We start from the raw sequence: 27,057 nt of genomic DNA on the forward strand, positions 1-27,057 counted from the left end.
GTTTCCTTTACTGTACAGTCAGTTTAATCAGCTGACATGAAGAGAAGGTAGACATGTTTCGACCCTGCATGCTGTTATAAAAGACATCTAAAATGCCTTCTACCTGCCACCCTGAATTGTTCTGTGGCTTGGTTCATCAGCATTTGTAAGGCACTTGGACTGCATCAAATGAAAAGCCATAAAAATGCAAAATACAATCTTTCAAATCCAAGAAAAGGCCAGTTCTCAGTCAAATTTTCCTTTCACTCACTGGACATACTGAAAAAATTGGCAACAAATGCACAAGTGAGTAAATAAAGCGGTCAGAAAGTTATCAGCTCCCCGGGGGTGCAGAAGGCGACAATTTCACAGCAAAGAGTGAGTGATGAATGAGCTTGAGAATTCTACAAACTGTTTCAAACAAGTTAATAAAAACTGTTTCATCAACTACTCTTTCTCCATGCAAGAGAAAGGGAAACACAGAATTTGGTCTGAAATATAGTTGAGAGTAAAAAATGTGTTTTTTTTTCCTGAAACTTATTTTGTTATTGCTATATTCTCACCAGCTGAGCTTAAGCACCCTACTGTAGTATGCTGCTAAATATTCTATGAAATATTTACTGGTCCTATGGGCACTGGGGATGCTGAAGTTTGCAGCAAACACGACAGATCACTAGGTGTAGCTTTTCATTGCAGTTTGAATGATTGCAAATTTTGCCTCTTTAGATGAAGAAATGTGATTTTTTTTTCTTTAACTTTCAGGTCTTGTAACAGATTACCGGGTAAGTACAACATCAAAGAAATAATCGGTGTTACTGTTTTGCATACACTGATATTTCCAGGGCTATGCTTTTCTTTTTCATTACTCTCATAACCTCCAATCCTTAGCTTTATTTCTAGGAAGGAGGCTCATGTAGCTAAGTTCTTGGCATTCCTGAAGCCAGAAAGTTTTAGCAAAAGCTAAAACTTAAACCCTCTTTATTTGGAAGAAAAATTTTTTTGTATGGATGACAACTCAATATTTAGACAGTATAAATACATTTCCTAAAGATTTAATTTTCCGTAACCTAGTGAATAAGTTCTTTTTTTCATAAAAAAAGAATATATATATATTCTATATGTATATAAGTGTGTGTATATATACATACACACTTTAGCCTTGACAGTAGAAATACATTTGTTTCCAAATGGGTCCATCATTCTGCAACGACAATACTAGCTCACACCTGTGAACAAGTTAATGCTTGTGGACTACTAAGACATTATTTTCTTCTAAAGTCTTCAAGGAGAATTTGGTGTTTCCAAAGATTTGTTTTTTTCCCATTTGGACACCAGTCCTCTCCTCCACTTTTCACGGAAAATGCCGAGTAGCAGCAGCCAGGCTGGGGCATGGGCCAGGATCAGCTGGTTCTGGTGGTGGCTGCCCGGACACCCGCACGCCTGCAGGATGGGGGACCGCGGCACGTCCCACGGCCGTCGCACAGCGTGCAGCGTGTGGGGCAGCACTGCAAGGGTGGCTCCTAACGCGGGCGCCCTCCCTTCTTGTCTTGCAGCACTGGCAAATCCCCCTGGGGAGGCGGTTCCGCTCGCTGAAGCTCTGGTTCGTGCTGAGGATGTACGGGGTGACGGGGCTGCAGGAGCACATCCGCAAGGTGACCGCTGCGCGCTTCCTGCCTGGCTTGCGGGACAGGGAGGGGGCAGGGAATTAAAACCTGCGTGGGTTCCCGGCTGCCGTAGGGACAGAGAGCACAGAGAGCCTCTGGTCAGCCCTGCTCCACAGGAGAGCTCTTCGTTTGCTGCCTGTAGCGTCACAGCTTCGCGTGGTGGCAGGGCCCAAACCATCAGCCAAACCATCAGCCAACCAACTTTGGGCAAGAAAAGAAAATCTAGGAACTTGGAATTTATGAAATGTGGGACCAAATTTCCCTTTCACTTTAAGCTAAAGCACGTTAGTGGTTTTACTGGGGAAGAAAATGGAAACATTCATTATATCTTGATTTCGCTAATGGGCACATGTTGATATTATGTTAGATTATGCTTAATTTGTTGGGTGATATTTTGTGATACAGTAACATACTGATCATTCATTTTTATCCTTTAAGTGATAATTTATGCTTTGTTTTCTTTTTCCTGTTCAGAACAAACTTCATTTCTTTTTAAGAAGGATGCGCTCAATTTACAGCTTGTTAGCATTGCTATATTGCATGCTAATATAATGCAATGCTAATATGTCCAAAGTTTATTAATGTGAAGAGATGTGCAGTAAAATGACACATTAGCTGCTAATTCACTGGAAATTTAAGGATTTATCCAGTGTTTATATACTTTTAATCAGGCTTTCTTTGCAAAGCCATCTTTTACTTGCAAAGTGGCTGAGATTTTCAGTGATGAGGAGATTCTGACCTGCAAAGAGAACAAACAGTGAATATGCTTGAGAAGCCACCATATTTGCTGTGTGATGAGCAGGTTTCTCTGGAGAAAACCAATGATATGTGCAACTACCTGCTCATGATATTTTCTGTTGTGCAGAAAAGCGCAGTCATCTCTCAAGAATGTGGAGAGAGGAAAATCTAGTGTTGGAGGTAAATTCCAGAGATGTGGAGGGCATCAACAGGCTTGTGGGCACACATGCAGGGGCAGTATCAGTGCGAAACCCCAAGTGTAGCTGGCCCACCTGTAAGCAACCCATGGAAATGGCCTGCATGTTATTATTGTGCCATTGTAAATCATATGAGAGCACTCAGAAGTCATTTGAGAAATTCAGAAGTTTTGGGATGTGATCCCAGGAGCACTTTAATTCAGAGGAAACTTCAGTACGTTCATGAGAATTCAGTGCATCACATCCTTCTTTCCTCAGCAAGGATAATGAATTTCATTAAAAAAATAACATCAGAGATGAAGAGACCGGAGCTGTGCAGAGCAGCAATGCCAGGACGGTATTTCAGTGGGGTTGGCTCAGTGCAAACGGTTCTTGAGAAGACTCTCGGGGCTGCCCTTTGCAGTGTGAGCTAAAGCCTGCAGAGGGGTGGCATCTATAGGAAGAAAAATATCAGGTGATCAAGGCCAGGCAGTATGTGTACATGTATATATGTGTTATTTTACCCTGAGGCTTCAGAGAACTTCCCATCCAAGCCTCCTTTAGTGTTTTAAGGGTTTGCCCCACAAGCAGTATTCATTGGAAGCCCTTCTATGCAGGAGCCCACATATACATACACAGGCAGCTGTGTGCGTGTATGTGTGCACACATGCATAGCACACATGCATATATGACCTTTTTATATGACATGTAGATATGGACCAATTTTTAATGGCTCACAAGTTCACTGCTCCCTTTAGTGATTATGTAAGAGTTTTCCTTAATCTGGAATAATCACATGAAGTAGAGACTCTTTTTCTCCCTGTCCCTCCCCGCAAAAAGACTCTGGTTATTTTCCTGAGACAACAATACTCAACAATTCCTTTTAAACTCCTTTCCTTCCGTCAGCCAGATTTCCCTAGGAGAAGGGCTGCCACCCAGTTCCCGCTTCCCAAGGCCCCGCAGGCCTGTAATATTCCTGGGTCAGGCTGCTTTGAACACACAGCGGAAAGCTGGGAAAGCTGGGAACCCCTGCTTGTCTGTGAGCTCTCCAGGACCCCCTTCCTCTCCCTCTTTCGCGTGTCCTTGGTTCTCCAAGCAGTTCTGTGTTCCCACAGCCCCGCTGTGTGACTGGAGAGGCTGAAGGATGAAACCTGCCCGTGTCCTGCGTGGGCCGGTACCGCTCGTTGGGCCGCAGAGGGGCAGACAGGCCACCCAACAGCCCTTCAGTTTCACACAGCAGGAAATGCCAGGTTTAATAATGTTTAACTTCTCTGAGTTTACTTCAGTTGGGCTGCTGAGGCTGCAGCCATCCTCGCCATGCAAAGGCCCAGGGCCTGGGGAGCTGCTCTGCAAAGCCAACCATGGGAAACCTCCTTTAGGCTCTGCTTATAGTCACGTTCTGGTTTTGTAAAACCTAAGGCATTTGGTGCCCTCCAGTGGTTTGACAAATTATTCATACTTAGAAAAATCTGCTATGGATAAAATTACTTGCGCCCATATATGAATACCAGATACTTCCAGCATTTTTGCTGCATTTGTGTTTTAAGAAATACTCTTTATTTTCCTTGTTTTTACATTTTCTGAACTTCTGAAAAATTCATTAGTGAAAAAAATGGACATAAACACCTGCTAAGTAAGGTACAGTGAGAACTTAGATTTTCCTTGTACAAACTGCTTGCAATGAGACAATTTGGTTTGGTTGGATGTTTCTTTCAGCTTTTAGATGTAGATTGAGGTCAGGTGGTAATTAAGCTCCTTCCTGAAGTTTGTGAAATTCTGCTCTGCTCTCATGCAGTGTGAGGGAAAAACTTTTAATGGTTGTGATTTCCAAGGCCTGGTAATGTGATCTGTGAAATTCTGCATGACTGTCTATGTAAGACATAAATTTAGTTAATGCTATAGAACATAAGGATAGGAAAGAATAGTAAAAGATTGTTACAGTATGTGTGCATGCCTCATATTTTTTATGTGCACTTATGTATACAAGTTTATGAGTGTATACATATAATTCTGGTCAGTTTTCATGCTTGGAAACTTACGCTATTTTTATTAGCAGAATACACAAATGCCTTGAGAGGGATTGGGTGTTTTATTGATCTTGTTCCTGACTGAGGGACATTTCAGTCTAATTTAAGAGGCAGAAGATGGATGGATATAGCAAATAGCAGAAAAGAAGTGGTAACAAGAGCACCTGGTTACAAAGGCTGTCAACATGTCTGACCTGAAAGTTTTTAAATCAATGTTTTGATTCAGTATAAAAGCTCTTCTATTTTAAGCAATAAGAAAACATTAGAAAACTACAATTAAGGCAATAAGATGTTTAGTTTTGTTTTCGTGTTAATTTCTGTTTTCTTTGTTCTTGCTTTTCTGGAAAAGAAGTTCTTATGAGATGAAACAGTCCACATTTAGCCTTGGCCCAAAATAAAGTTTTTATTTTTGCTGATTGTTTTTCCTTGGATTTTTGGAAATGGATAGCAGAGATTTGATGTCCATTTCATTGATCAGACCACTCTTTTTTCTTTTCAATTGACCCCAATTACCCCTCAGACAAGCTGGCAAGTTCTCCCCTTCTTCAGTTACATTATCTCTTATACTGAAAAGGCATATTGTAATGCTTTTCTAGCTTGTTTTCTACTTACATATCGATCATTGTATAAGTCTGTTCACTTTCTCCTTCTCCCGCATAGTAACTTTTGGACTTTTTAGCCAGTCTCAAGCAAAACTGTGAGTGGTAGAAGACCTAAACAGCAATTATGAATATTATTTTGCTATGGCAGCATACGGGTATGAAACTGCACGTGAACAATTCCTTAACAAACGGATCAGTTACTGCCTAAGGTAGGCTGAGCATCTCATGCAGTAACTGCTCAGCAGTCTCTGAGAGTCATGAACGAGACGCAAGTCGGTGTGAGCAGATGGCTCTATGTGAATGCTGACACGTAGCAGAAGGGAGCAAAGAGATTAGGAATGGAAACCATTTAGCAGTATTTTTGTCCTGATGAATTGCATTTATACAATCTAGACACTCTTGTTGTCTTCCCAGCACGTGAGGCTGTCCCACCAGTTTGAACGCTTGGTGCTTCAGGACGAACGATTTGAGATCTGTGCCGAGGTCATCCTGGGACTCGTCTGTTTCCGGCTAAAGGTAACGCGGCGCAACCCTCCTCTCTGTGCTGCCCTGTTCTGCAGCAAAACGGCGCACAGGGTGGATAGCTAATGCATTTCCCTGGTATTTTTTAAAGACGGTAAGGGACATTCACATACATCATAACAAATCAAAGAAGGAAGCTTTAGACAAAGTTACTTAAAATTTAACCAAACGCTTATGAGAAATTCAAGCATATTAGGATATAGAAATGTATAAGCAAGACTCAGAGGGAGTTTTAACTCTACTCAATAGTCATGGAAAATGACTGTTACATTGTGGTCTTCTTCATTTATTTTTAATTCAGAATTGATTGGTAAAATTGATTTTGATTGTTAATTCAATTGGCGTTTTCATTAATAAGCAGTAGTAGGTGTATTAACAGGAAAAGTACTTATTTTTGAAAGAAGACTTAAGGAAATAATGACAAATGTTACATTTGTTACGGTCTGAAGTATCAATGTCAAATCTTTCATTTTAACTTTTAGGGCCACATTGATCAGTATGCCTTAGGTGCAGTTCGAATAGATGGGACTGTTCAATTAAATTAATAGTGGTTCTATGTTAAACCCATTCATACTGCTCAGAATGAATCTGATTGTTAACTTGTAGATGTATGATGGATTTATTATTGAAAAGAATGAGTAATCTACAAAGTCCTTTATATTTATGGCATGCATGTGTCTGTATATGTACACACACTGTATATATACACACACTGTGTATATACACACACTGTATATACTAGATGTTTCTGGTTATGTTAATTTTGTATATACATAATGTACAGTTTATATATATGTAAAAAAAAAATTGAGCAGAAACATGTAGTATGTGTAAAAGCAGACCACATCTATCATATATTAAGTTTAAAGTAGTAGCTTGTTGTTGTTCTTTTCTTTAAAAAAAAAAAAGCATTTTAAACTATAAAATCCTAGAGCAAATTGGGCAAATTGAAATAAGCTATAGGTAAGAACAGGCTGCATGACCACCTAGGCTCCCAGTTGCCCTTGGTCCTGGTCTCCAGGCTGTTTGCTTTCCAAATGTGAATCTTCTGACTTTCCATTCCCTCATATTTCTGCATGTACCAACTCCATTAATGCAGAGACCTTGCCTGTAAACCCAGAGCATAAGAGCTGCTGGGAGGGTTCACTTGTTTAATTGAACTTTGAAAGGTGAGGAATTTCTTCTTTTATGCAAAGAACTCATTTAATAGAGGTGCTGGCAACTAAGGCTTCTGTAAAGAGCTGGACTGCAACACTGAACCTGCACGGTAAGAAAAACAGCACTGCTGTTTCCTAGTTCACCTGATACCAAAATGAGTTTTTCATCTTTCCTGAAGGTTCACAAGCGCACCTCAGCTCCCTCGGGGTTACGTGGTATGACTTTTCACAAAGTTTTTTTCTCAGTTGTTCAGTTGTCCCAGTTCCTGAGTCTGGTGCACTCTGATGAATCACTGACAGTGAGGGTTAAAGCAAATGGTAAATGAAACCATTTGCATTTTGATGTTTAAAATGTCTTGTATATTAAAACAAAGGAAGGGACCTGCTGCAAGAGGAACAGGTGAGTTACATACTGTGGAGTTCTTCCAGTAAGTGGAAACCTGAGAATAACTTCTTTCCTAACAAGAACTTTTTGAAGATGTTGAGGTATATGTTCTGTGGCCCTTTCTGCTCAGTAGCAAGATGCTGCTCCCTGATGTGGAACAAGCAAACAGTGAGTTTTGCAGGTCCAGAGACAGCTGTTAGTCATGCTCTGCATTTACTTTAAAAGAACAGTCCTGGTGAAGTAGAGCATAGCAGCATAGGAATTGTCACATTTCATCAGACCAGTGGTTCATCTACAGCTGGGCACCTGTCCCTGGTGCTCCAGAGAAAGAAATAAGATCTGCAGGGAGAGAAAATAATTATACAGCAGTAGGTAAACACTGAATACCTAGCTAAGAAACTTCGGAAAAAGTTGTGGAATAAAGGTGAGATTTTTATGAACACCAGGGTTGAAACAGTGTTGTGTTTATAACACTTGCTTTCCCCGTCCAAAAATGGAAAACAAAACTAACAGTTTTAAAATTAATAGTTGTTTATGATTGTTTTTGCAACTCTATTTCCTTTTTAAAATCGCTCTTTAAACATCCTCCTGTGTTTTTCTAATAATTCATTTTAGAATATACCTGAGAAGTAGAATACTTGTAATTTTTATATATTATAATATATATATTATATAGATGTGTTGTTTATGTATTTTATAGAAGTTACGTATACATAAGGACAGGGGACTTGAACTGCGATGCCATTTAAATGTAGCAATAGTTTTCCTTCATTTGATTGAGAAGAAAAAGGATTCAGAAATCCCCTTTTTATTTACTTAACTGTGACTTTTTATGCTTTGGCTTTCATGCTGTTGAGCAGACTAATAATCTCTGATTTCCATGATAACTATCATCTCATCAAATGCCAGGGAAAGAATCTGGCCAAAGGGTTAACTCTTGGCTCTTCTGCCAAGTCGGCACAGGAGTACAAGCCAAGCTAGTCGTTTCTCCAAGGGGATGAGGACTCTGACGTATTAAAGCTGACAGACTCGATCAGAGCTGGCTTGTAGCTTCCCAAAGCTCTGGGAGAGGATTAGCCAGAGCTAACACGGATGTGATGTGACACCCGTGTGTCGCAGAGGCCCCGAGGAGCAGCTCTGGGAGTGGGACGGAGGATACAGGAGCCGTCTCCCTTCCGCCGCTCACGCCGGCCCAAGGCACTGCCTTAACACCATCATGTAGCGGCTTGTGCTGCCTGCGGAGCAGCGACATGCCTTTAATACTAAGGCTAAGGATCACTGCTTTACTAATGGGTTACCTTTGGTAGGAAAGCAATCCATGGTTGTCACGAGAGGTTGGCCTGTACTGAGCCAAGAAATATGTAAACCACCAAGGTTAGTCTTTTTTGTTTAGACTGGGGCATTCACAATGCCCTCACAGAAGCTGAATAGAATATATCCGCCATCTCAGACCCACATCCAAATTCCCTAAAAATTCATTCATGCTAAGTCAGAAGCAATGATTTGACTTGGGATCATCTCTACTTGGAATACGATCCACAAACAAGAGCCAAATGCATTTCTCCCCTGTGCCAAGGAGAGCTCTCTCCCTGAGGCTCTGCTTTCATAGGCAGATAGCTAAGTGGGCAGGCCACAGCTGTGCAGATTTGCAAGTCGTGTGCCCTCATGGCGAGGTTCTCAAGAACATCTATGGCCACTGCAGTAAGAAGGCACCTGCCAGACATGTTACAGAAAGATTCATCCATTTCCAGGGCTCACTGAGTTCCCTCACAGGGAACATCAGAGCTCTCAGCCTCTATTGCAGTCCTGTGTCACCAGCAAGAAAACAGAAATGAAGGAAAGGGAAAATACAGCACTCAGGATTAACACAGTACATCCAAAGCTATCATGGCAAAATGCCCAGAAAACCTGAAGCCGTCTTTCAGACTTCTGATACAAAAATCAGAGAGGCAGGTTCCTCTCATTTGGTTAACAAAGACTAAGATAGGCAGTTAGGACTTTATCCTGCATTGCTAAATTGGACAAAAACCCCAGGTGCTGTAGCCTTTCGAGTAAGGATTTCATATACAGCAATTGACTTGGTTTTGGAAGCCTGATGACATCTTTAGTTTTAGTCTCCAATGCTGATAAACATAAAATGGGAAAGCCACTAATTCAACATTAGCTCAGTCTGCAATAGGATTGTTACTCCCCTGTGCAGTCCTGTTCCTAATAGGATTTTGTATTGAAAGTATGTAGTTCCTCTGAAGGAAATGCTCACAGTTCGTATTTGAGCACAAAGAGATGTGACTATGTTGCAAGGGGAAGCATGTTGAGTCGTGGGCACCTTCTGCAAGATCCTCCACATTTCTACTTTTTTTTTTGCTGAATGCAGAAAAAAAAAAAAAAAAAAGGCATGATGTTTGTTTGCAGTGGGAGGGTCTGTTTACCACCTTTCTAGAATCCCCAAGAAAAGACTCGGTGTGACTCGGGATCAGTGTCTGTTCTCTCTTCCTACAGAACTCAAGGCAAATACTTCTTTAGGGTTTTTACTGATAGGCAGCAGCAGATTTAGTCTTTGATTGTACTGAGAATATGCCAGGGTACATTACTTTTTCTTTACTAAGAGTAAGATTTTCACCTTCATAGTCAGAAGACTCTCTAATAGGAGCCTTGCTTAAGCGAGGACTGAAGATTTGCTTTACAAAGGTCAGTATAGTTCATTGCAAAACTGCCTCTCGTGTGTTTGATTAGGTCTGAGAAAAGTGTAATGAAATGGATGCAATAACGAATGCTTTTATATAAAGCAAACATAGCTCATATCCTTAGGTCATGAAGAAAAGCTTCAGTATCACAAGGGCCTCAGTGTGCACATAGCTTTTAAAGCACAGTTAATCCATAAATCTATTTGTGGCTGAAAAAAATGATCTTTTGAGCCATCATCTTACAATCCTTTGGTGGCAAAAGCACTGAGAGACTTGAGCTGTGAGCGGAGAAAGTGGCTGCACGTTGCGGGTGCTGCTTTGGCTTGGCTGCTTGGTGGGATTTGCATGATCCAGACGAGCTGCTGAAATTCACCACCCTGTCTGTTGAACTGCAATTGTTCCAGGGCTCCAACGAACTAAACAAGGCACTTCTAAAGACCATAAACGACGCCAAGAAGATTCATCTGGTCCCGTGCCACCTGCGAGAAAAGTTTGTGCTGCGCTTTGCTATTTGCTCCCGCACGGTGGAATGCGCCCACGTGCAGTTCGCCTGGCAGCACATCTCACAGCTGGCAACGGAGCTCCTAGAAACATGGGAGCCAAACCAGCAGCAGCAGCAGGAGCAGGAGCAGTGCTGAAAGAGCAGCGGGCAGGAGGGAATCAACTGGCTTGCTCTGTGTCGCCAAGTTCTGTTTTAGGGGCAGGTGGGAAATTCAAATTACGCGAGGAGAAAATCCCTAAGTGTTGTCCTATAGCCCAGCTGTATTAGCACATTGCCCTATAGCCCAGCTCATTGCCAGCAAGTTGTGTTGTGACCTCTGCCATCACTCTGCGCTCTGTGATTTCACCCTGGCTCTTTGGGGTTGGACGTAGCCGAAGGTGCTGGAGCGGTGCTCTCCTTCCTCTGTAATCCCAAGCGCTTACGGAGGCAGCACATTGTCCCCATAAACCCCTGGCACATCCACACCCTCTTCCCAGATGAAACCATGAGGAGACATAACTAATTAATAAACACCAGGATGACCTCATAAAATTCAGACTATAGGGAGCTCCGTAGTCCAGTTGTAGTGCTGCTTGGGCCTAGCTAAACCGGCTAGACAAACGCTGACCCAGCCCGGGCACTGCCCTGTCACGACGCACTTGCCACAGTAGTTTGGCAAGAGGAGTTAAGCCCTTGGGGACTTCTCTCCCTCGAGATCCAAACCAGGGGTGCGTGGGCACCACGTGGGCGCCGGCAGCGCTCTCGGCAGGTTCGCTGCTCCCCCGTCAAGGGTTTGCTTTCAAAGAGCCGTTTTCAGAAGCCTCAGCGAGCGGTTTGCACGGCTGCCTACGCGTGTTCACTCTGAGCGCTCCTAACAGTGCCTCTTACACGCTCCTTGCCAGGGGGTTGTGTCAAAACCGATGCGCTACCTGGTCTTCCCTGTTACTAATCGGGCTACTATAAGCAGTAATTACTTGAAAAATAATTTGAAAAATATCTTTTGAGGAATGGAGCACCATGATTTTTATGGCTACTGTGGTATTTATTTCAGTGTGTGTGTGTACACAGAGTGATTGCAAAAATGATGCTTTTGGTTTCTCAAATTAGTTTAAAAGTGAAGAACAGGCCCCAAAATATACTTTGGTAATCTCATCAGTGTTTTTGTTCCATCAACAAGTAAGTCTGAAATATAAATGTAATGAAAAAAAAGCAGTCTTCACAAAGTAAAGTAATATGCAGTGACACCACTACATAAATTCCAAAGATAGTTCTACATATTCCCAAAAGATTATCTGCAGGATTTATTGCTATGTTTTATTTGTCTTAATCTTTCCCTTTTGTTGTTCTTTTCATTGAACAACTTTATACTGAACAACTTCCCAAACTGCTGAGTTTCCTTCCTCTATGCCATGCAAGGTGCCTCCTACATCCATGAAGTTACGTGGGTGCCTCAGGTCAGTTAGCTGGGCACCGAGTCTGCTTCTATCCAGAAGGGATGATGGAAGCACCCTGTGGACCAGGTAGATTTTTTTCTGAGCTAGGAGTAGATTTCTATTTCATTAAAGAGCTGATTTCATGTTTAGCAGATGAAGCAAACTAAAACAAATGAATCCTGCAGAAACAAGTAATATTCCAGCAGGTGAGGGAGCCATTCCCCAAGATACTGCTCTCAGCTACATGATCAGATATGCTGATAACATTGTTATCTTTAGCAGAACTGATTTGAAATCAAGGCTTCCTGTGATAGCGCAGTACAATAAATTTGAGCTGAACAGAACTGAAAAGGCTGGTAGCTATTTTTGTTATTTCTCTTATTTTTAAAGCAGCAGTAGTCTTCTCTCATGACTTGGGAAACAAAATTCATTCATAGCAAATACAGTCCATACTGGCATAATTTTTATAGCTTTCCCATTATGAAAACTTGAGAATCCTGGAGTTGGAGAAGAACTCCACCTTCTGTAGGAGCCAGGACAATATTTTGATATTTCATCTGTGAAGTATGTGAACAATGAGGAAAAAAAAAAAAAAGAGATGAGATTCTGACCAAAGCTATGCAAGAGTAAATCCGGGCTAATTCCCCTGAAATTAAACAGAGTTGCTTTGGGTTATGTGACTGTTCAACGTGCAATTGAAATTAAAACCTGACTAAGAGGAATTGGAAATGAAGTGCATAATGTCAAACAACACGACGCTGAACATAAGAGGTCCTCAGCAGAGATCCCTTCCTGCCCGTGGAAGACCCGGAGCGCCGCAGGAAGTGGGACGTGCTCAGGACATGCAGCCAAGGCCAGGCACGGGGAAACAGCCCGGACGGGTGGCCAAGATGCCGTGAGACCTCCCGTGGGAAACGGGCACCAAAGCAACAGCCACTGAGCCTTCGTTGGCACTCAGGATGTCAGCTCCTTGTCCGGACACCAAAGGTCCTTCTGGCAGAGAACAGAGTGTAACGGTTGGGTTAAAACATGGTGAATAAAGTTGTTTATTTATAAAGAAGGGATTTAAGCATAACTTTAGCCAGGAGTGGTGAGAACACCCATGGAATTACATTTCCCCATAGCTGGCACAATACAGAAATCTAAATTTCATAGTTGCATTTATTTTTTCCCTGAAATCCTGGGATGATCTGAATCTGTAATCAATGAAGGTGTATTTAGCAGTCTCTCATGTTCTCTTTTCCCAAGACATCTTAAAAAAAAAATCTGGGCTATATCATCAACTCGAACAAAAGTGTTGAAAATAGCGTTTTTGAAAGAAAAAGCCTAAGCGGTGTTTCTGTTCCGTAGCTCTGCAATGTATCTCTAAGTGAAATTACTTCTGGTGGTGAACGCTGTATTTATGAATAGTTAATATGTCGACCTGGATTTATTGTGCCTTGTGTCTGTGCTGATTAATACTGTTTGATGTTAATTATGAAATCTTGGAATTGCACTTTAGTAGTATATCCAGATCTCAAATAAGACAGTGCAGCTACTAGACAAGGAATGGGGAAAAAAGCAATTTTTTCAGTAACCGTACAGAGTTTTATTTTAAACTAGTACAATGCTAGTACAATATTTACATTCTTATTAATAATGACAGATTATATTTTATTACTGATTATAAAATATTGAAAAGATACGTATTTATCAATTTATTGCCAACATATTCCGCACTGCGTTATAATTATTAAATTTCTAATTTATTTTTGCCTTCACAAAAAAAGCTTCTGTTAAAGGATGATTTTATCTGTTGCCAGCTGCAGTATGATATGATGATGAGTAGCACTCACGTTGCCACTGCCTTAACTGTGGTCTGAACCTTTAGACTATACGTACACTTGAACTGCTCAAAGGCAGGAGCAAGTGGAACGTGTTACTTTGCCTGGAGCACTGGGACGGTGGCGATGGGGAGGGATAAAACTACAGTCGGTGGATATTTAAGTAGTGTATGTGGAAGTCTTTAAGACCTGACTAGAAAAACACTCAGACTTCCAGTGCTTTGTTGTTGTAGCTGTGACCTGTGGAGTTTCTCTGCTGTTAGATCGCGTTTAAAGCCTGTTAACCAAACACATGGGTTTTATTGACTGCAGTAATAAATGGAACCGAAGCTACGCCTGCAGCCTGTGTCCTGGTCCTGACCAAGGTTTCCCGTTTTATTCTCGCCAGATGTCTTCCAGGGGTTTTCCTTCCCAGCTCCGCTAAGGGCCGCAGCTGCACCCCTTCGGTGCCCTTGACTCAGTGCTGTCCGCGGGGTCACTGCAGCAGGGTACCCATCCCGAGGGAGCCGCACCAGCTGCCCTGGGGATGCGGCTGGGACACGGACACGGGCACCGGCCCGCAGCGCCCCCTCCCCGCCCTCTCTACACCCCCACGCGCGTCACGTCCCACACGCAGCACCGCCCGCTCCCGCACGCACCCCATCCCCATTGGAGGGCGGGCGCCCCCCTCGCAGCCAATAGACAGCGGGAGAGCCCGCGCGCAGGCCCCGGCAGCCAATCCCCGGCGGCCTCCACCTCACAGCGGGCAAGCCCGGCGCTGACGTAAGGGCAAGCGACTCTTCCCGCCTCGACCCTGCCCTCCCTCTCGCGTTCCGATTGGTTCTCTGGCCCAGGGCCTTGCTCTCCGATTGGCCGACAGCGCGGGGGGTGGGGCCTCGGGGCAGAGCGCGCGCGGACGCCGAGGAGGCGCGCGGCCGGTGGGTGCGCGCGGCGCGCGGCGGGAGGGGCCCGGGCGGCGGCGGGCGCGTGACAGGGGTCACCCCCCCTCCCCCCCCCGTCCTCGGGAGGCCGTTGGCGGCCGTTGAACCGCCCTCCGCGGTGCCCCTGGTAATGGGGACCGTTAACGGCCCCGGTGCGGAGGAGCTAGGCTCTGTGCGCGGGGGAGGGGGCGCGTCCCCTGGCGCGAGCTGGAATAGCGGGGGAATGCGGTGTTGGAAGACCTCTGAGGAGAAAAGTTAAAGTTATGAATGAGGTACAGTAGCTACCTGATGGTGGACATAAGGAGCCAGAGTTGTTCCTTGGCAAAGGGCTGTCCCGTGCATGGAGGTTTTGTTAATTCTGCAGTCGTTTGTAAGCACTGGCTGTTTGGTCACGTATCACTAAGTTTGGGGATCAGCTGTTAAAACTGAAGGCATCTGTTCTACAGGGGCAGAGTTTAATTCCTTTGAGTCCATCTATTACTTGATGTGGTTCAAAATGAGAGCTTCACTCAGAGCTGTGGGAAACAATTACTAACCTGTTGAGAAGTGATGGCTGGTTTGCAATGCTGTATTCCCCATGATGTACTGTTACAGAAAAGTCTTACCTAAGGGAGCACCTTGTATTTAGCTTTTCTCTGAACCTATATCTTGCATTTCATAAGATGCTCTTGAATTGACACTTAGGAAAAAGTGATGGGCACAGTAGGAGAGGAGCAGTTTGGGGAGTAGAGCCACCTAGAGGTGGTCTTGAGCTGGAAGAAAACTTGTTGGGCCCTTGGAGAGGGCCCTTGTCAGAGACTGGGCACTTGGAGAAGTCATAGAATCACAGAATCTTTACAGTTGTAAGGGACCTCTAGAGATCATCAGGTCCAACCCACCTGCACACGCAGGGTCACCTAGAGCACGTGGCACAGGGCTGCGTCCAAGTGGGTTTTAAAGATCTCCAAAGAAGGAGACTCCACAACCTCTCTGGGCAGCCTGTTCCAGGGCTCTGTCACCCTCACTGTCAAGAAGTTTTTCCTTAAGTTCCTGTGGAACTTCTGGTGCCTCAGCTTGTGGCCGTTTCCTCTAGTCCTATCCCTGCCCACCACTGAAAAGAGGCTGGCCCCCTCCTCCTCACTGCCTCCCTTGAGGTATTTATACACGCTGATCAGGTCCCCCCTCAGCCTCCTCTTCCTCAGGCTGAACAGGCCCAGCTCTCTCAGCCTTTGCTCATAGGGCAGATGTTCCAGGCCCCTGATCATCTTCATAGCCCTGCGCTGGACTCTCTCCAGCAGCTCCACATCCCTCTTGTACTGGGGAGCCCAGAACTGGACGCAGTACTCCAGATGTGGCCTCACCAGGGCTGAGTAGAGGGGGACAATCACCTCCCTCGACCTGCTGGAGACACTCTTCTTAATGCACCCCAGGATCCCGTTGGCCTTCTTGGCCACCAGGGCACACTGCTGCCTCATGGTCAACATCTCGTCCACCATGATGCCCTCTTGACAGAGCTGCTCTCCAGCAGGTCCACCCCTCATCTGTCCTGGTGCCTGGGGTTGTTCCTCCCCAGGTGCAGGACCCTGCACTTGCCCTTGTTGAACTTCATGAGGTTTCTCACCACCCAGTTGTCCAGCCTGTCCAGGTCGCTCTGTATGGTGGCGCAGCCCTTCAGGGTGTCAGAGATGCTCAGGTCGTTCCTGTTTGGTGTGGAAAAGGTAAGAGAAGTGGCAGAGAGGTCTGAGCTCTCCAGCTCTTGGTCACCTGTCACACAAGCTGGAACTTGCACCTCACTCAGGCATGTGCACTGTGAAACTGGAGCGCAGCATGTAGCATGTGACTGTTTATTAAACTGAGTGTTAGGAAGGAAATTACTCCAATTTCATGAGACTATAATACTTTAGAAGTTGTCAGTGTGAGCATATATAGATTTTAAAGTGATGATTCATTCTGAAAGACGTTCTCGTTTTTCTAAACAGCTCTATGAAGTTGGGTTTAAGTTTAAACCCAATTAATTTGCCTTCATCTTATTACCTGTGTAAGCCCTGTTTTCTTGTTAAGATTATCCTGTCTGTTGAGGCGGACGGATGCAGTCACAGACCCAAGATGCTTTGGAGAGCATATGAAGAGGAAATTCCCCACAATATTCCTTTGATCTCTTTCCAGTCCTGTTCTGAGCCCCCTTAGGCAAGTGTACCTGCTGGCATAGCCCACACTGACTCCAGGGAGGACTGGCAAGTGCACTCCCGGCATTTACTCCCTTCCTGTGCTTGTGTTTCCAGGAGGAGTGCAGAGTAGACGGACCTGCGCTTTAGCTGCTTTTGCTTTAAGTATATTTAACCCCAAATCACAAATCAACTTGAGGTTAAAAAGAGAAATCAGAATTTGATGTATTTCAGTCATGTCACGCATTAAACGAATGACATATTTGTTTAATGTCATTAATAAGTGGCATGTTAATTAAATTGTCTTTTGGGGGCAGATCAAAAGATGGAAATTACAGTGCACTAGGGTAAGCCCTTTTGAGGTAGCTATCCCGTATTTTTATACGTGGCTCTGTATCTTCTGAAATCATTCACTCTTGACTTTAAGAAGTATTTTTGCCTATGACCACGCTGCAGAGAAAAAGTTCTTTGAAATTTTATAAAAGAAAAAACAATTTTTTTCAAACTTAGTAAATGTGCGTTCCTAGCTAAATACTATCTTATGTATTTCTTAAACTCAGAAATGGTTGAAGGAATTTAAGCTCTGACTTCTATAGCTGAAAATAAGCATCACTCTAAAGATACAAGCTGTTTCTTTCTTTGAAGGCTAAAATGGAGAGCTTTCTAAAGGCTCGCAGCAGCTTTAGCTGCTTATTAGGAGTCTAAATATATATTTTTTTTAAATCTGAAAGTTTACTAAATTCAGGCCTCCTCATTCCGCTGCCCTCTCCCCCACAGATCTTGCACACAGTTTTATTTATTAGTTTTCGGACAGTGATCTGCAGTATGTCCTCTGCTGCACCATCCAGTACTCTCCAATAAGAGTAAAACCACGGCTGATTTCTCTTAACAAGGCCAATTTTTTTTTGGCCATCTGTTACCATTCTTTGCAGTCTGCTTCCCTCCCCAGGAGACCTGTGATTAGAAGCAAAGTTTTCTTCTTTTTTTTTTTCTTTCTTTTTTTTTTTTTCCTTGAACAACACAAAAGAGAACCTCCATCTTAATGGCTTTATACCATACATCTCCTTTCTTAACACTGATGAAATGACTGGCCAAGGGGCAAAAGGGTCAAGGGACTGCACTCAGAGTTAGATTTTATATTTTCGTTTATATGTTTTTGAAAGGGGGAAGCTGCTAAAATAAATAGTTGTGAAGTTTGTTGCTGTAACAACTGGGCTTTTGTTCATGTGGCAGTGTCGGTGATGGAGGAGCCCCCCCGCAGCACCGTGCACCTGAGCGACTGGCAGAAAAGTTACTTTGCTATTACCTCTGGCACCTGCACGCCCGGGCAGAAGGCAGATGGATATCGTGCCCAAATCCTGCGCATTCAGTATGCATGGGCAAACTCGGAGATCTCTGAGGTCTGCGCTGCCGACCTGTTCAAAAAATACGCTGAGAAATACTCTGCAATTATTGACTCTGACAACATAGAGACTGGCTTGAATAACTACGCGGAGAACATTTTGACTTTGGCAAAGTGTCAGCAAAATGACAGTGACAAGTGGCAATCTGCCTTGACACCAGAGAATGTGTTTGAGTTGAAGTGTGTGCAGGAGAGGCTGCGGGCTGGCAGAAGAGTCCCGAGCGCTCAGATGGCCGCGGCAGATGCCACTGTCCTGGCTGAGAAAGGGGTCAGTGCCCCTGCCGCTCCGGGCCTCCCGAACCTCGCCGTCCTGGGCAGCGCGGCAGAGACCGACCTCGCTGCTGGCTCATCAAAACGGGCGGGCCAGGCGCCCGACCTCCCCGAGCAGCCCTTGGCTTCCAGGTCTCTGCACAGCGGGGAGCCTCCTGCCGCCAAAGCTGCAGACGGGTTTCCTGCCTCGCCTGCTTCCTTCGGGGAGCCCGTTCAGGCAGGTGTGCAGGCAACCCCGCTCTTTGGGAGTAAAGAAGTAGCAGGGAGCAGTTCTCTGAAGGCATCCGGGCACTCTGGTGATGGGCAAAATTGGTCTCTTCCCAACCAGCTGTCTGTGCATGCGTGGTCTGCAAATTCTGGGAAAAGGAAAGCCTTTTATAATGTGGGCGAGGAAAGCGGCACGGGGCTCGCCAGCCTCGCTCCGTGCAAGGCTTCTAGCAGTACAGAAGCCGGCAGTTCCTCGGGGAGCGGAGGCAGAAGGGAGGAGGGCACCATTCCTGGCTTTAGAACGGCCAAAGAGCAGCTCTGGGTGGATCAGCAGAAGAAGCCTCCAGGCGGATCGCAGCGCGCACCCGTCTCCTCGTTCGGAGGGGTGAAAAAGTCCCTGGGTGCAGGCAGGTCTCGGGGGCCGTTCGGCAAGTTCGTCTCCCCAGTCGCGAGACAAGACGGCAGCGAGGGCGGAGGGGCAGCAGGTAAACCCCCCGCGGGGGCACCTGCGGAAGCGGCGCTTCCCGTAGACGAGCGGCTGAGGAACATCGAGCCCCGAATGGTTGAGCTCATCATGCACGAGATCGTGGACCACGGGCCTCCCGTGAGCTGGGATGACATTGCCGGCGTGGACTTTGCCAAAGCCACCATTCAGGAGATAGTGGTGTGGCCCATGCTGAGGCCGGACATCTTCACGGGCCTGCGCGGCCCCCCCAAGGGCATCCTCCTCTTCGGCCCGCCCGGGACCGGCAAGACTCTCATCGGCAAGTGCATTGCGTGTCAGTCCGGGGCCACCTTCTTCAGCATCAGCGCTTCTTCCCTCACCTCCAAGTGGGTGGGCGAGGGGGAGAAGATGGTGCGCGCGCTGTTCGCCGTGGCGCGCTGCCAGCAGCCCGCCGTCATCTTCATCGATGAGATCGACTCGCTGCTGTCGCAGCGCGGAGACGGGGAGCACGAGTCTTCGAGAAGAATAAAGACGGAATTTCTGGTGCAGTTAGACGGGGCGACAACCTCCTCCGACGACCGGGTGCTGGTGGTGGGCGCAACGAACCGGCCGCAGGAAATCGACGAGGCCGCCCGGAGGCGGCTGGTGAAGAGGCTCTACATCCCGCTGCCCGAAGCCCCCGCGCGGAAGCAGATGGTGACGCGGCTCATGTCGCGGGAGCGCTGCCGCCTCAGCGAGGCCGAAATCGAGCTCATAGTGCAGAGGTCGCACGGGTTTTCGGGGGCGGACGTGACGCAGCTCTGCCGAGAAGCCTCGCTGGGCCCCATCCGCAGCCTCCAGTCGCTGGATATCACCACCGTGATGGCAGAGCAGGTGCGGCCCATCGCCTTCGCCGACTTCGAGAGCGCCTTCAGAACGGTGCGGCCCAGCGTCTCCACCAAGGACCTCGAGCTCTACGAAACCTGGAACCAGACGTTTGGCTGCGGCAGATAACGGCCTTGGGGCTGCCGAGCGGAAACCTCTCCCTCACACTGGCCCGTGTTAGAGCCCGCATGTGAGATGAGCTTAAAGCTCCTGTCCTGTCCATGGGAGCTGTGAGCGGGGCCTGCGTGCGAGGGTCAGAGTGCAGGCAGGTGCTTCCCTGGGGAGCCTCAGTGCTGCCCAGCCGGAGCGGAGGGGCAGGCTGGGCTGGTGCCTGGGTGAGCTGGACTGTGATTTGGTGCTGCTGGAAGAGGCGCCTGGTGTGTCTGTGAGTGCGGCAGTGGGGCAGACCGCAGCCCCAGAGAGCACCTGCTTTGTCTGTAGAGGGCTGGGAGGGAGAAATCCCGGGCCCCAAAGTCCACTGGGTTCCACTGCTCTTACACAAAATTAATAAAAATGGTAAACTTCATAACTCAGTTGCACTTCATGTTCTTGCCTAACGCTGTAAGGAGCTGCCCTGCAAGCCGTTCACCTCCCCTGTCCAGCCCTGGCGGCGCGCAGAGCCGCTGCAACTCCCGTCAGCAGCTTTCCTTGGAGAACACTCATTGCTGGGCGGAGCTGGCCACGCTGCTCTCCCTGCTTTATTTTCAGTTTCGCTAAAGTGCCCTTTGCCAGGGGAAATGCAGAGCTTAAAAGATTCACTTTAGATCTTTATAAAAGCAGGTAAATAATTGATGCTGCTTCGCTAACAGTTTTTCTCGCCAGTTGGGGAGTTAACTCTGGAGACTTTGAAGCTGTAGTGAGCCTGAGAATACTTGGAAAAACTTCAGCATTTTGTAGAGCTCACCCCAATTTATATGTAAGTTTTGTGCTGCTTTTAGTGTATGTGGTTAAAAAAATTATGAACTAGATGGTTTGAGAGAGATATAAAAATTCTATCTGAATTTAACTAAATTTTTGAAAGCCTTGAAGTAAGGCAGCAATTAAGTCCTTTTGTAAGAATAAATACGTGATGTGGTCCAAAAGGATCAATTTTTGTGCCAGCTGGGTAAAGATTAGGGGATTACATTTATATCAGTAATATTGATTGGCATTGTCAAAGAAGACGGAACTCTTACAAATCTGGAATTGGAGGGCTACCAAACCTGCAGCAGGTAAGAGTTCCACTTTTTTCAAAGCTCTTGGACCCTAGTGAAAACACATTCTCTTAAATCTATCATCTCAGGCAAATGAATGAAAAGCTCGGAAAATTTTAACTGGTTCTTGTCTCCCAAGCGTTTCTCAAGGGTCTTAACAACTCTGTGTCATTAAATGATTGCCTTCTCTACGCTGGCACTGACCCTGGTGTGCTCTGTGGGCACGCTGCGGCCACGTGTGTATCTGAATACTCCTCGTTTTGATGGCAACAGGGATCTACAGAACGGAGCAGCAGGAACGCACCTGCCCAGGGAGGCAAAGCCTCCGAGCAGGAGGAGGGCTGGGATAGAGACGCGGCGCCGCTCCATGAGTTTTCCACAGGGCAGACCTAGTGTGAGGGAGAAAGGAGGAGCAGCAGCAGCAGCAGGTATCCTTGTTCTCCCACCCGGTTTATGTTCCGTGCTGCTTCGTGTCATCCTGAGTTGCACCAGGGTGTTGTGGCTTCAGAAGACATGCTGGGCTGGTGAACGGGACCCCACGTGAGGGTCCCTGTTGCCCTCGCTCCTTGTGCTGCGGCCAACTCGGCCGGCTTTGCGGCCCCCTTGCAGCTTCGCTGCTGCACTCCCCCCGCTCAGCGGGACGTTCGGTACCGGCCCCCCGCGTGTTTCGCTACCCAATGCAGCAGTGCCCCCTAAAACGAGAGATTGGATCACCAGGAGCATAATTGCACAAAATAGAGAAAATTGCGCCGAAATAGGGCATGATTGTAATTTAAGGGAAATGGTGCAGATAAATCCACTCTAATGGATCCGCTCGGTTTGTGCAGAAACCTCTGTGCTTCACCGTTCATTCCTTTTGGGTGGCTGAGCTGAGTTGGAGGAGATGGAGGACTTTCCTCTGGCTTTGTGCCTCAGTAGCGTTAGGTGCCCAATCTCCTGGTTTCTCTTCAATAAAGGTAAATAATTTCTGCGGTGCCGGAAAGGTGAGCTCTTATTAATAATTAAGGCAGTGCAGGCTCTTTCATTTTCTCAGAGCATCTTTGATTTGAGCTGGCTGGATTGTCTCGGAGCAGTATGGAAGCCCCGGCTGCATTTTCGTTTACAGGCAGCTGCAGCAACAAGAGCAGGGAAGAAGCTGATGAAGCAGCAACGACCACCCTTGCTAATAGCAACTGGGTGGAAAATAGGCTGGCCCGAGAGCACCGGTGAGGCTGTACAGCCAAAATAGGGCAATTCCTCTTTTTCTAATTCAAGTTCTAAAGCTACCACCAAGCTTGCGTGTCCTTAGAACAAGCAAAACAAGCAAAAGCTGCTTTTCTTATTAAAAAATGTAGTTTTGATGACAATGGAAGATCACTATTGGTGACTACTTTTATTTACGAAGAAGAAGCTTTAAACTTAGCAAACCGTGCTTTTAAGTGCAGCTTGCTTTGAATTCTGCATACAAGTTCAGACTTGGGATGCTTTTGGAAGAAACCTTGTCAATAGTTTTCTTGACTAAAAAGATGCCTTGAGCCGGAGCCATGTCCACCGAACTACAGTGCTTAGTGAAGATGTTGACAGAGAAATCCAGTCTCAGGGAATTTTAAAACTTTATATTATTTATACTTTTATTACTGTTCTTATTCATATTTTCCCTTTCTCCATCTTGGCATGACTGGAGCCATTAATTGGGCAGAGAGAAAATGGGAATCTCCAGTTGTTCCAGCTTCCTCTCCCCTGAGCATGGGGAATGTGTGAATCAATGCTTTCCATCAGAGCCACCTAAAGAAAACCCCTCACAGGCCCAAGTTTTCCTCAAATGATGCCCAAATAATATTCTGGTTTTATATTAGATTGGGTATACTTTTGGAACTGAAATTCTCACCAGACTTTATGAAGTGGAATAGCCAGGTCACATGGAACCAAATGATACTTCTGATTAAAGAAAATCATTACCATGAAAAACTCTCTGGGATGATCTTACATTTGCAGTCAGAAGGGGAAAAAAAAAGAATTATTTTTTAATCCGTTTTAAAAAATATATATTTTTTAATCTATTCTTTTGGGAAGTCAAAAATCCCTTGTAAAAATTTCTTAAGTTTTTACAGAGTTTGAGCTCTTTCTGTAGGTTGAAATGTAATGAGAGATGAAGTTGTCTTACTTCAGGCTTCTGCTTTTACCAAGTAGCATCTATTATTTTTTACTCTCTTTACTGATAGCGTTAAAAATTTCTCTGGTAACCCTCTGTCTACAGGCAAAGAAAGGAAGGGAGGTCTCTGTCAGTCATGATGGTCTTTCTACCAGAACCTGTTACACTGAATCCTCTACAGCAATAGGACTTGCCAGTTAGAAATCGTGCTCGAAGGGAGATCAAGACTTAATGTCTCTCTTCTCCTTTCTAAATAAACAGCTTTGCTTGGTATCAGTTTCAAGTAGTATGAGTTCCCACACGAAAACATGTGGGAAGGTTTTCATGTGGAAAATCCTGGTTTCTCCAAGCTATTCCAGTGCTATCTAATCCATAATTTAGCATAAAATTAGGGGAAAAATCAAAAAGAAACAATAGAAAATTTGAAATAAGCTTGGGGGGGATTTGATTATATGTAAAGATGAAAATAAACATGTATGCTTTGAAGTTGTTTGGGCAATGTGATATCTTGCCATATCTGTTAATAGTTTAACTTCATATAAAAGTGTATGTCTAGCAGTAATTGCATAAAATAGAAAAAAAAAAAAATCAGGAGCAATCTTGCTTCCAAGAAGGCAGCAGAAACTGTAGGCTAGTATGTCTACATCTGAAGTGAGGAAGAGATAGAAAATACGCCCTTAGTGATAAGTGTAGAAGGTGATAGCTAATCTGTTCCTTGTTTCTGCGATTAGTCTGGTATTTCCTGAACATCCCCGAGTGATTTTCACAACAGTTTTAATGATCTATTAATTAAAAAAGGTGCCACTTGCTTAATGTGGTACTGTACTGTCATATGACAGTAAGTCTTATTGACTGAGAAATATTAAAGGCAATAACAGAAGTCTTTCCAAAATGAGAAGCTTCACACAAATGGTTGCAATAGAACAAATGGTTGCAGGCTATATTTTAAAAACAAATCACTAAATATGCTTAATAATATTGTATCTGTAAATGACACAATTTATAAGCTAGAGCAAGCAGAGGCTTTGCTGCTGAGGGGTATAAGCGTTCAGGGCAGACAAGAGGCTGAAGGAAGCCTTGCTTGGCCTCTCCCACGTAAGGTTTAAAACTTGTCAGAGAAAATCATAGCCACAGCAAACCCACTCCCTTCCTAGTAACACCAGTCTTTTCAAGAAAAAGCAAAAAAAGCAGAGCATTTGGAGTGTTGCCTTGATTTTTTTTAATAGCTTGCCACCAGATGGAGATCTTTTCCCAGAGAAGTCCACCCGATTTCTGAAGGAAAGCCCAAGGGTAGCCAAAGTTATGTTTCCTTGTTTTGTCACTTAAAATCATCCAGTATTAATGACTTGTTACTGGCAATTTGTTGAGCCTTGCTCGTCTGCAGTTGCTGGTTTGTAGGATACGTTTTGAGTTTTCACCAGTTTGGGGCAGGGGGAGGATGGAAGAGGAGGAAGGGAGGGAGTTGTGAAAATCACTCTGACATCTCTGGGACTCTCTGCTTAACAAAGATAGTATTTTTTTTTCCTATTTATTTTACCTTGTTTCACAGTCTTTGATTGTGTGAACTGAATTGGGGTTGCACAAAGTGGTGAGCATCCCGACGTGATGGATTTGTGTTGAAACCAATCTTTGGTGTTAGGAATTGACTCTGTAACAGCCAAGTAAATGAGCAGATGGGAGTAATCTCCCAAGTCTGAAGATCCTGAAAGTAATGCATTGAAATTCAGGTACATGACAGGTAGGTAACAGGAACTGAATCCAATTAATTCCACAGTCTCAATTCATTTGAGTCCTGGTTGATAGCAAATGGCATCTGAAGCTCTCTTCTAGTCATCGCACAAATCAAAGTCTTTGGGGACAACCTAACAGCTCCAGACTTCTGAACGCACCACAACACCGGTGGAGGGATCTCCTTTTAGCAATTTAGCAAATTTAGCAAGAAATTTAGCAATTTTAGCAAATTTCACAGAATTTCACAGAACTCTCCAGAGGGCAACTCCTCCAGGAAGTTAACCAGTTAACTTTCTGGATGATTCCTCCGCTAACCCAGTTGGACTGGGCTGTCTGGGCAGGGTAGGGTGGCATCCTGCTCCGGTTCCCAAAGCGACTCGTCGCTCTGGGTGCCACAGTTTGTGGTAGGTGCCATGAATCATTTTGGCTACGAAAGAAACCACTTGAGTGACTGGGGAAGATCAAAACTGGGCAGGTTTTTCGGGAGAAAAATTAAGCCCCTTGAGCATACTTAAGGTGAGAAATGCAAATCTTTTGTGCGTCCAATCATTAATCAAATATATATATAGAGAGAGAGACGGAGAGAAAGAATATATATTTAAATATGGAGGCTAATCCTGCTTTATTGTCTCAAGTCCTACGGTTTCTCACTTCCCTGCCTGGAGGGTCAGATGCTCTGCAGCCACTTTACATCAATTCCTAGCAGTGTTTTTAAAGGAGGCAAGGGGAAATAGCTCCGAGTCTCACTTTCTGCCCGCAACAGGAAGTATGTGCCCAGCGAGGGCAAGAGCTGCCCCGCTCAGTGCTGCCCCTTGTCCGACGGGCGGACTCGCTCCTCGGGAATGTGGCACCGCGTGGCCTCTCCGAGGAATGTGGCACTGTGTGGCCTCTCCTTGGACGGGACGGGCTGCTGGCACGCAGGGTGCAAGCGCAGCCTGCGCTTCCCTAGGGGAGCCGTCATTTCAGAGTCCCCTGAGAGCACAGACAGGCATTGGAGAGGGGAAGTGGTGATAACATCCATCCATCCATCCATCCATCCATCCATCCATCCATCCATCCATCCATCCATCTCTCATTCTTTCCTATGGGGCTGAACTGGCCACTAGTGGTGTCTTCCTAGGGATGTCCCTTGAGCAGAACAAGGTCTCTTACTAGCGGCCGTGGCTGCACCACGAGGTGTAACCGTTCTGCAGACTGAGCACAGAGGGCTCTGCTCCTGCGCCACCTGCTTGGTTTCCCTGTCTGGTGGGCGAGTCCCGCTTTGGGGGCCCACAAAGTTGCTGTGCAGTATGTCAGAACTTCCACAAGTCCAACTGAGATGACTCTTCTTCTGACGCATAGCTAAAGTTAGAAGCATAGTTAAAGAAGAAGCAATCTCTTTTCTGAAATGTGCAGGTTTGCAGGACCTGTTTCCAGGCCTACTTTTTGTATGCCCATTACATGTGGTCCTTGCTCTTTTATTTATTTTTTTTCCCTCCCTTCTTACTGAAATAAATGAACCTTTTTAGAAGGATAACTGCAAAAAGTTCAGCTTCATTGCCTCCAGCGTTTTCCTGACCCACAGGCAGGCAAATGAGGATCAAAGAAGCCAAGAATGAGCAAGATACAATTTTCCGAAGATTTCTTTTTATTTTACTGAGCACAAAATACCCTTTCCTACAGTGTACATGTAGGCTGTCCTCTCTCGGAGGAGGAGCTCTCCCTGCCCTCTTTCCTCTGGGGCAGCTCCCTGGGAGCTTCGCACGGGCGGGCGAGCCGCGGCGCGGCCCGGAGCCGCCTCCGCCTCCTGGAGCCGGCCCGGCGGCGGGTGCCTGAGCAGCGAGGCACCGCTGGGAACTCATTTATTCCTCAGACGTGCCGGGAGTGGGAAAAAGCCCAAGGACTGGAGCATCTATCTTATGAGGAACAACTAAGCGACCTAGGCCTGTTTAGTCTGGAGAAGACTGAGAGGAGATTGGATCAATGTGTACAAGTACCTGAGGGGAGAGTGCGGGGAGGAAGGGACCAAACTCCGCTCGGTGGTGGCCAATGACAGGGCAAGGGGTAATGAGTAGAAGTTGAAGCATGGGAAGTTCCTCT

The 27,057-nt window shown here is 45.6% G+C and overlaps 2 protein-coding genes across 5 annotated transcripts in view; both read left to right on the forward strand.

Moving 5' to 3' along the window:
• DDC (dopa decarboxylase) overlaps positions 1-13,754 on the forward strand; it is a 64,664-nt gene extending 50,910 nt beyond the window's left edge. For all 4 annotated transcript variants that reach the window (XM_026038361.1, XM_026038362.1, XM_026038364.1 and 1 more), the window contains exons 11-14: positions 742-761; positions 1,533-1,631; positions 5,601-5,702; positions 10,339-13,754. In XM_026038361.1, the coding sequence (XP_025894146.1) occupies positions 742-761; positions 1,533-1,631; positions 5,601-5,702; positions 10,339-10,572 (455 nt within the window). In that variant the 3' untranslated portion in view covers positions 10,573-13,754. The remainder of the gene's footprint in view (positions 1-741; positions 762-1,532; positions 1,632-5,600; positions 5,703-10,338) is intronic.
• A 4,213-nt stretch (positions 13,755-17,967) lies between these two features.
• On the forward strand, positions 17,968-20,453 carry FIGNL1 (fidgetin like 1). The gene has a single exon (XM_026038360.1). The coding sequence runs from the start codon at positions 17,977-17,979 to the stop codon at positions 20,050-20,052; it is 2,076 nt and encodes a 691-aa protein (XP_025894145.1). The 5' UTR covers positions 17,968-17,976; the 3' UTR covers positions 20,053-20,453.
• The last annotated feature ends 6,604 nt before the right edge of the window (positions 20,454-27,057 follow it).

Source organism: Nothoprocta perdicaria, unplaced genomic scaffold (assembly GCF_003342845.1).
Source record: "Nothoprocta perdicaria isolate Ctin4 unplaced genomic scaffold, notPer1 scaffold_209, whole genome shotgun sequence".
NCBI lineage: Eukaryota > Metazoa > Chordata > Aves > Tinamiformes > Tinamidae > Nothoprocta > Nothoprocta perdicaria.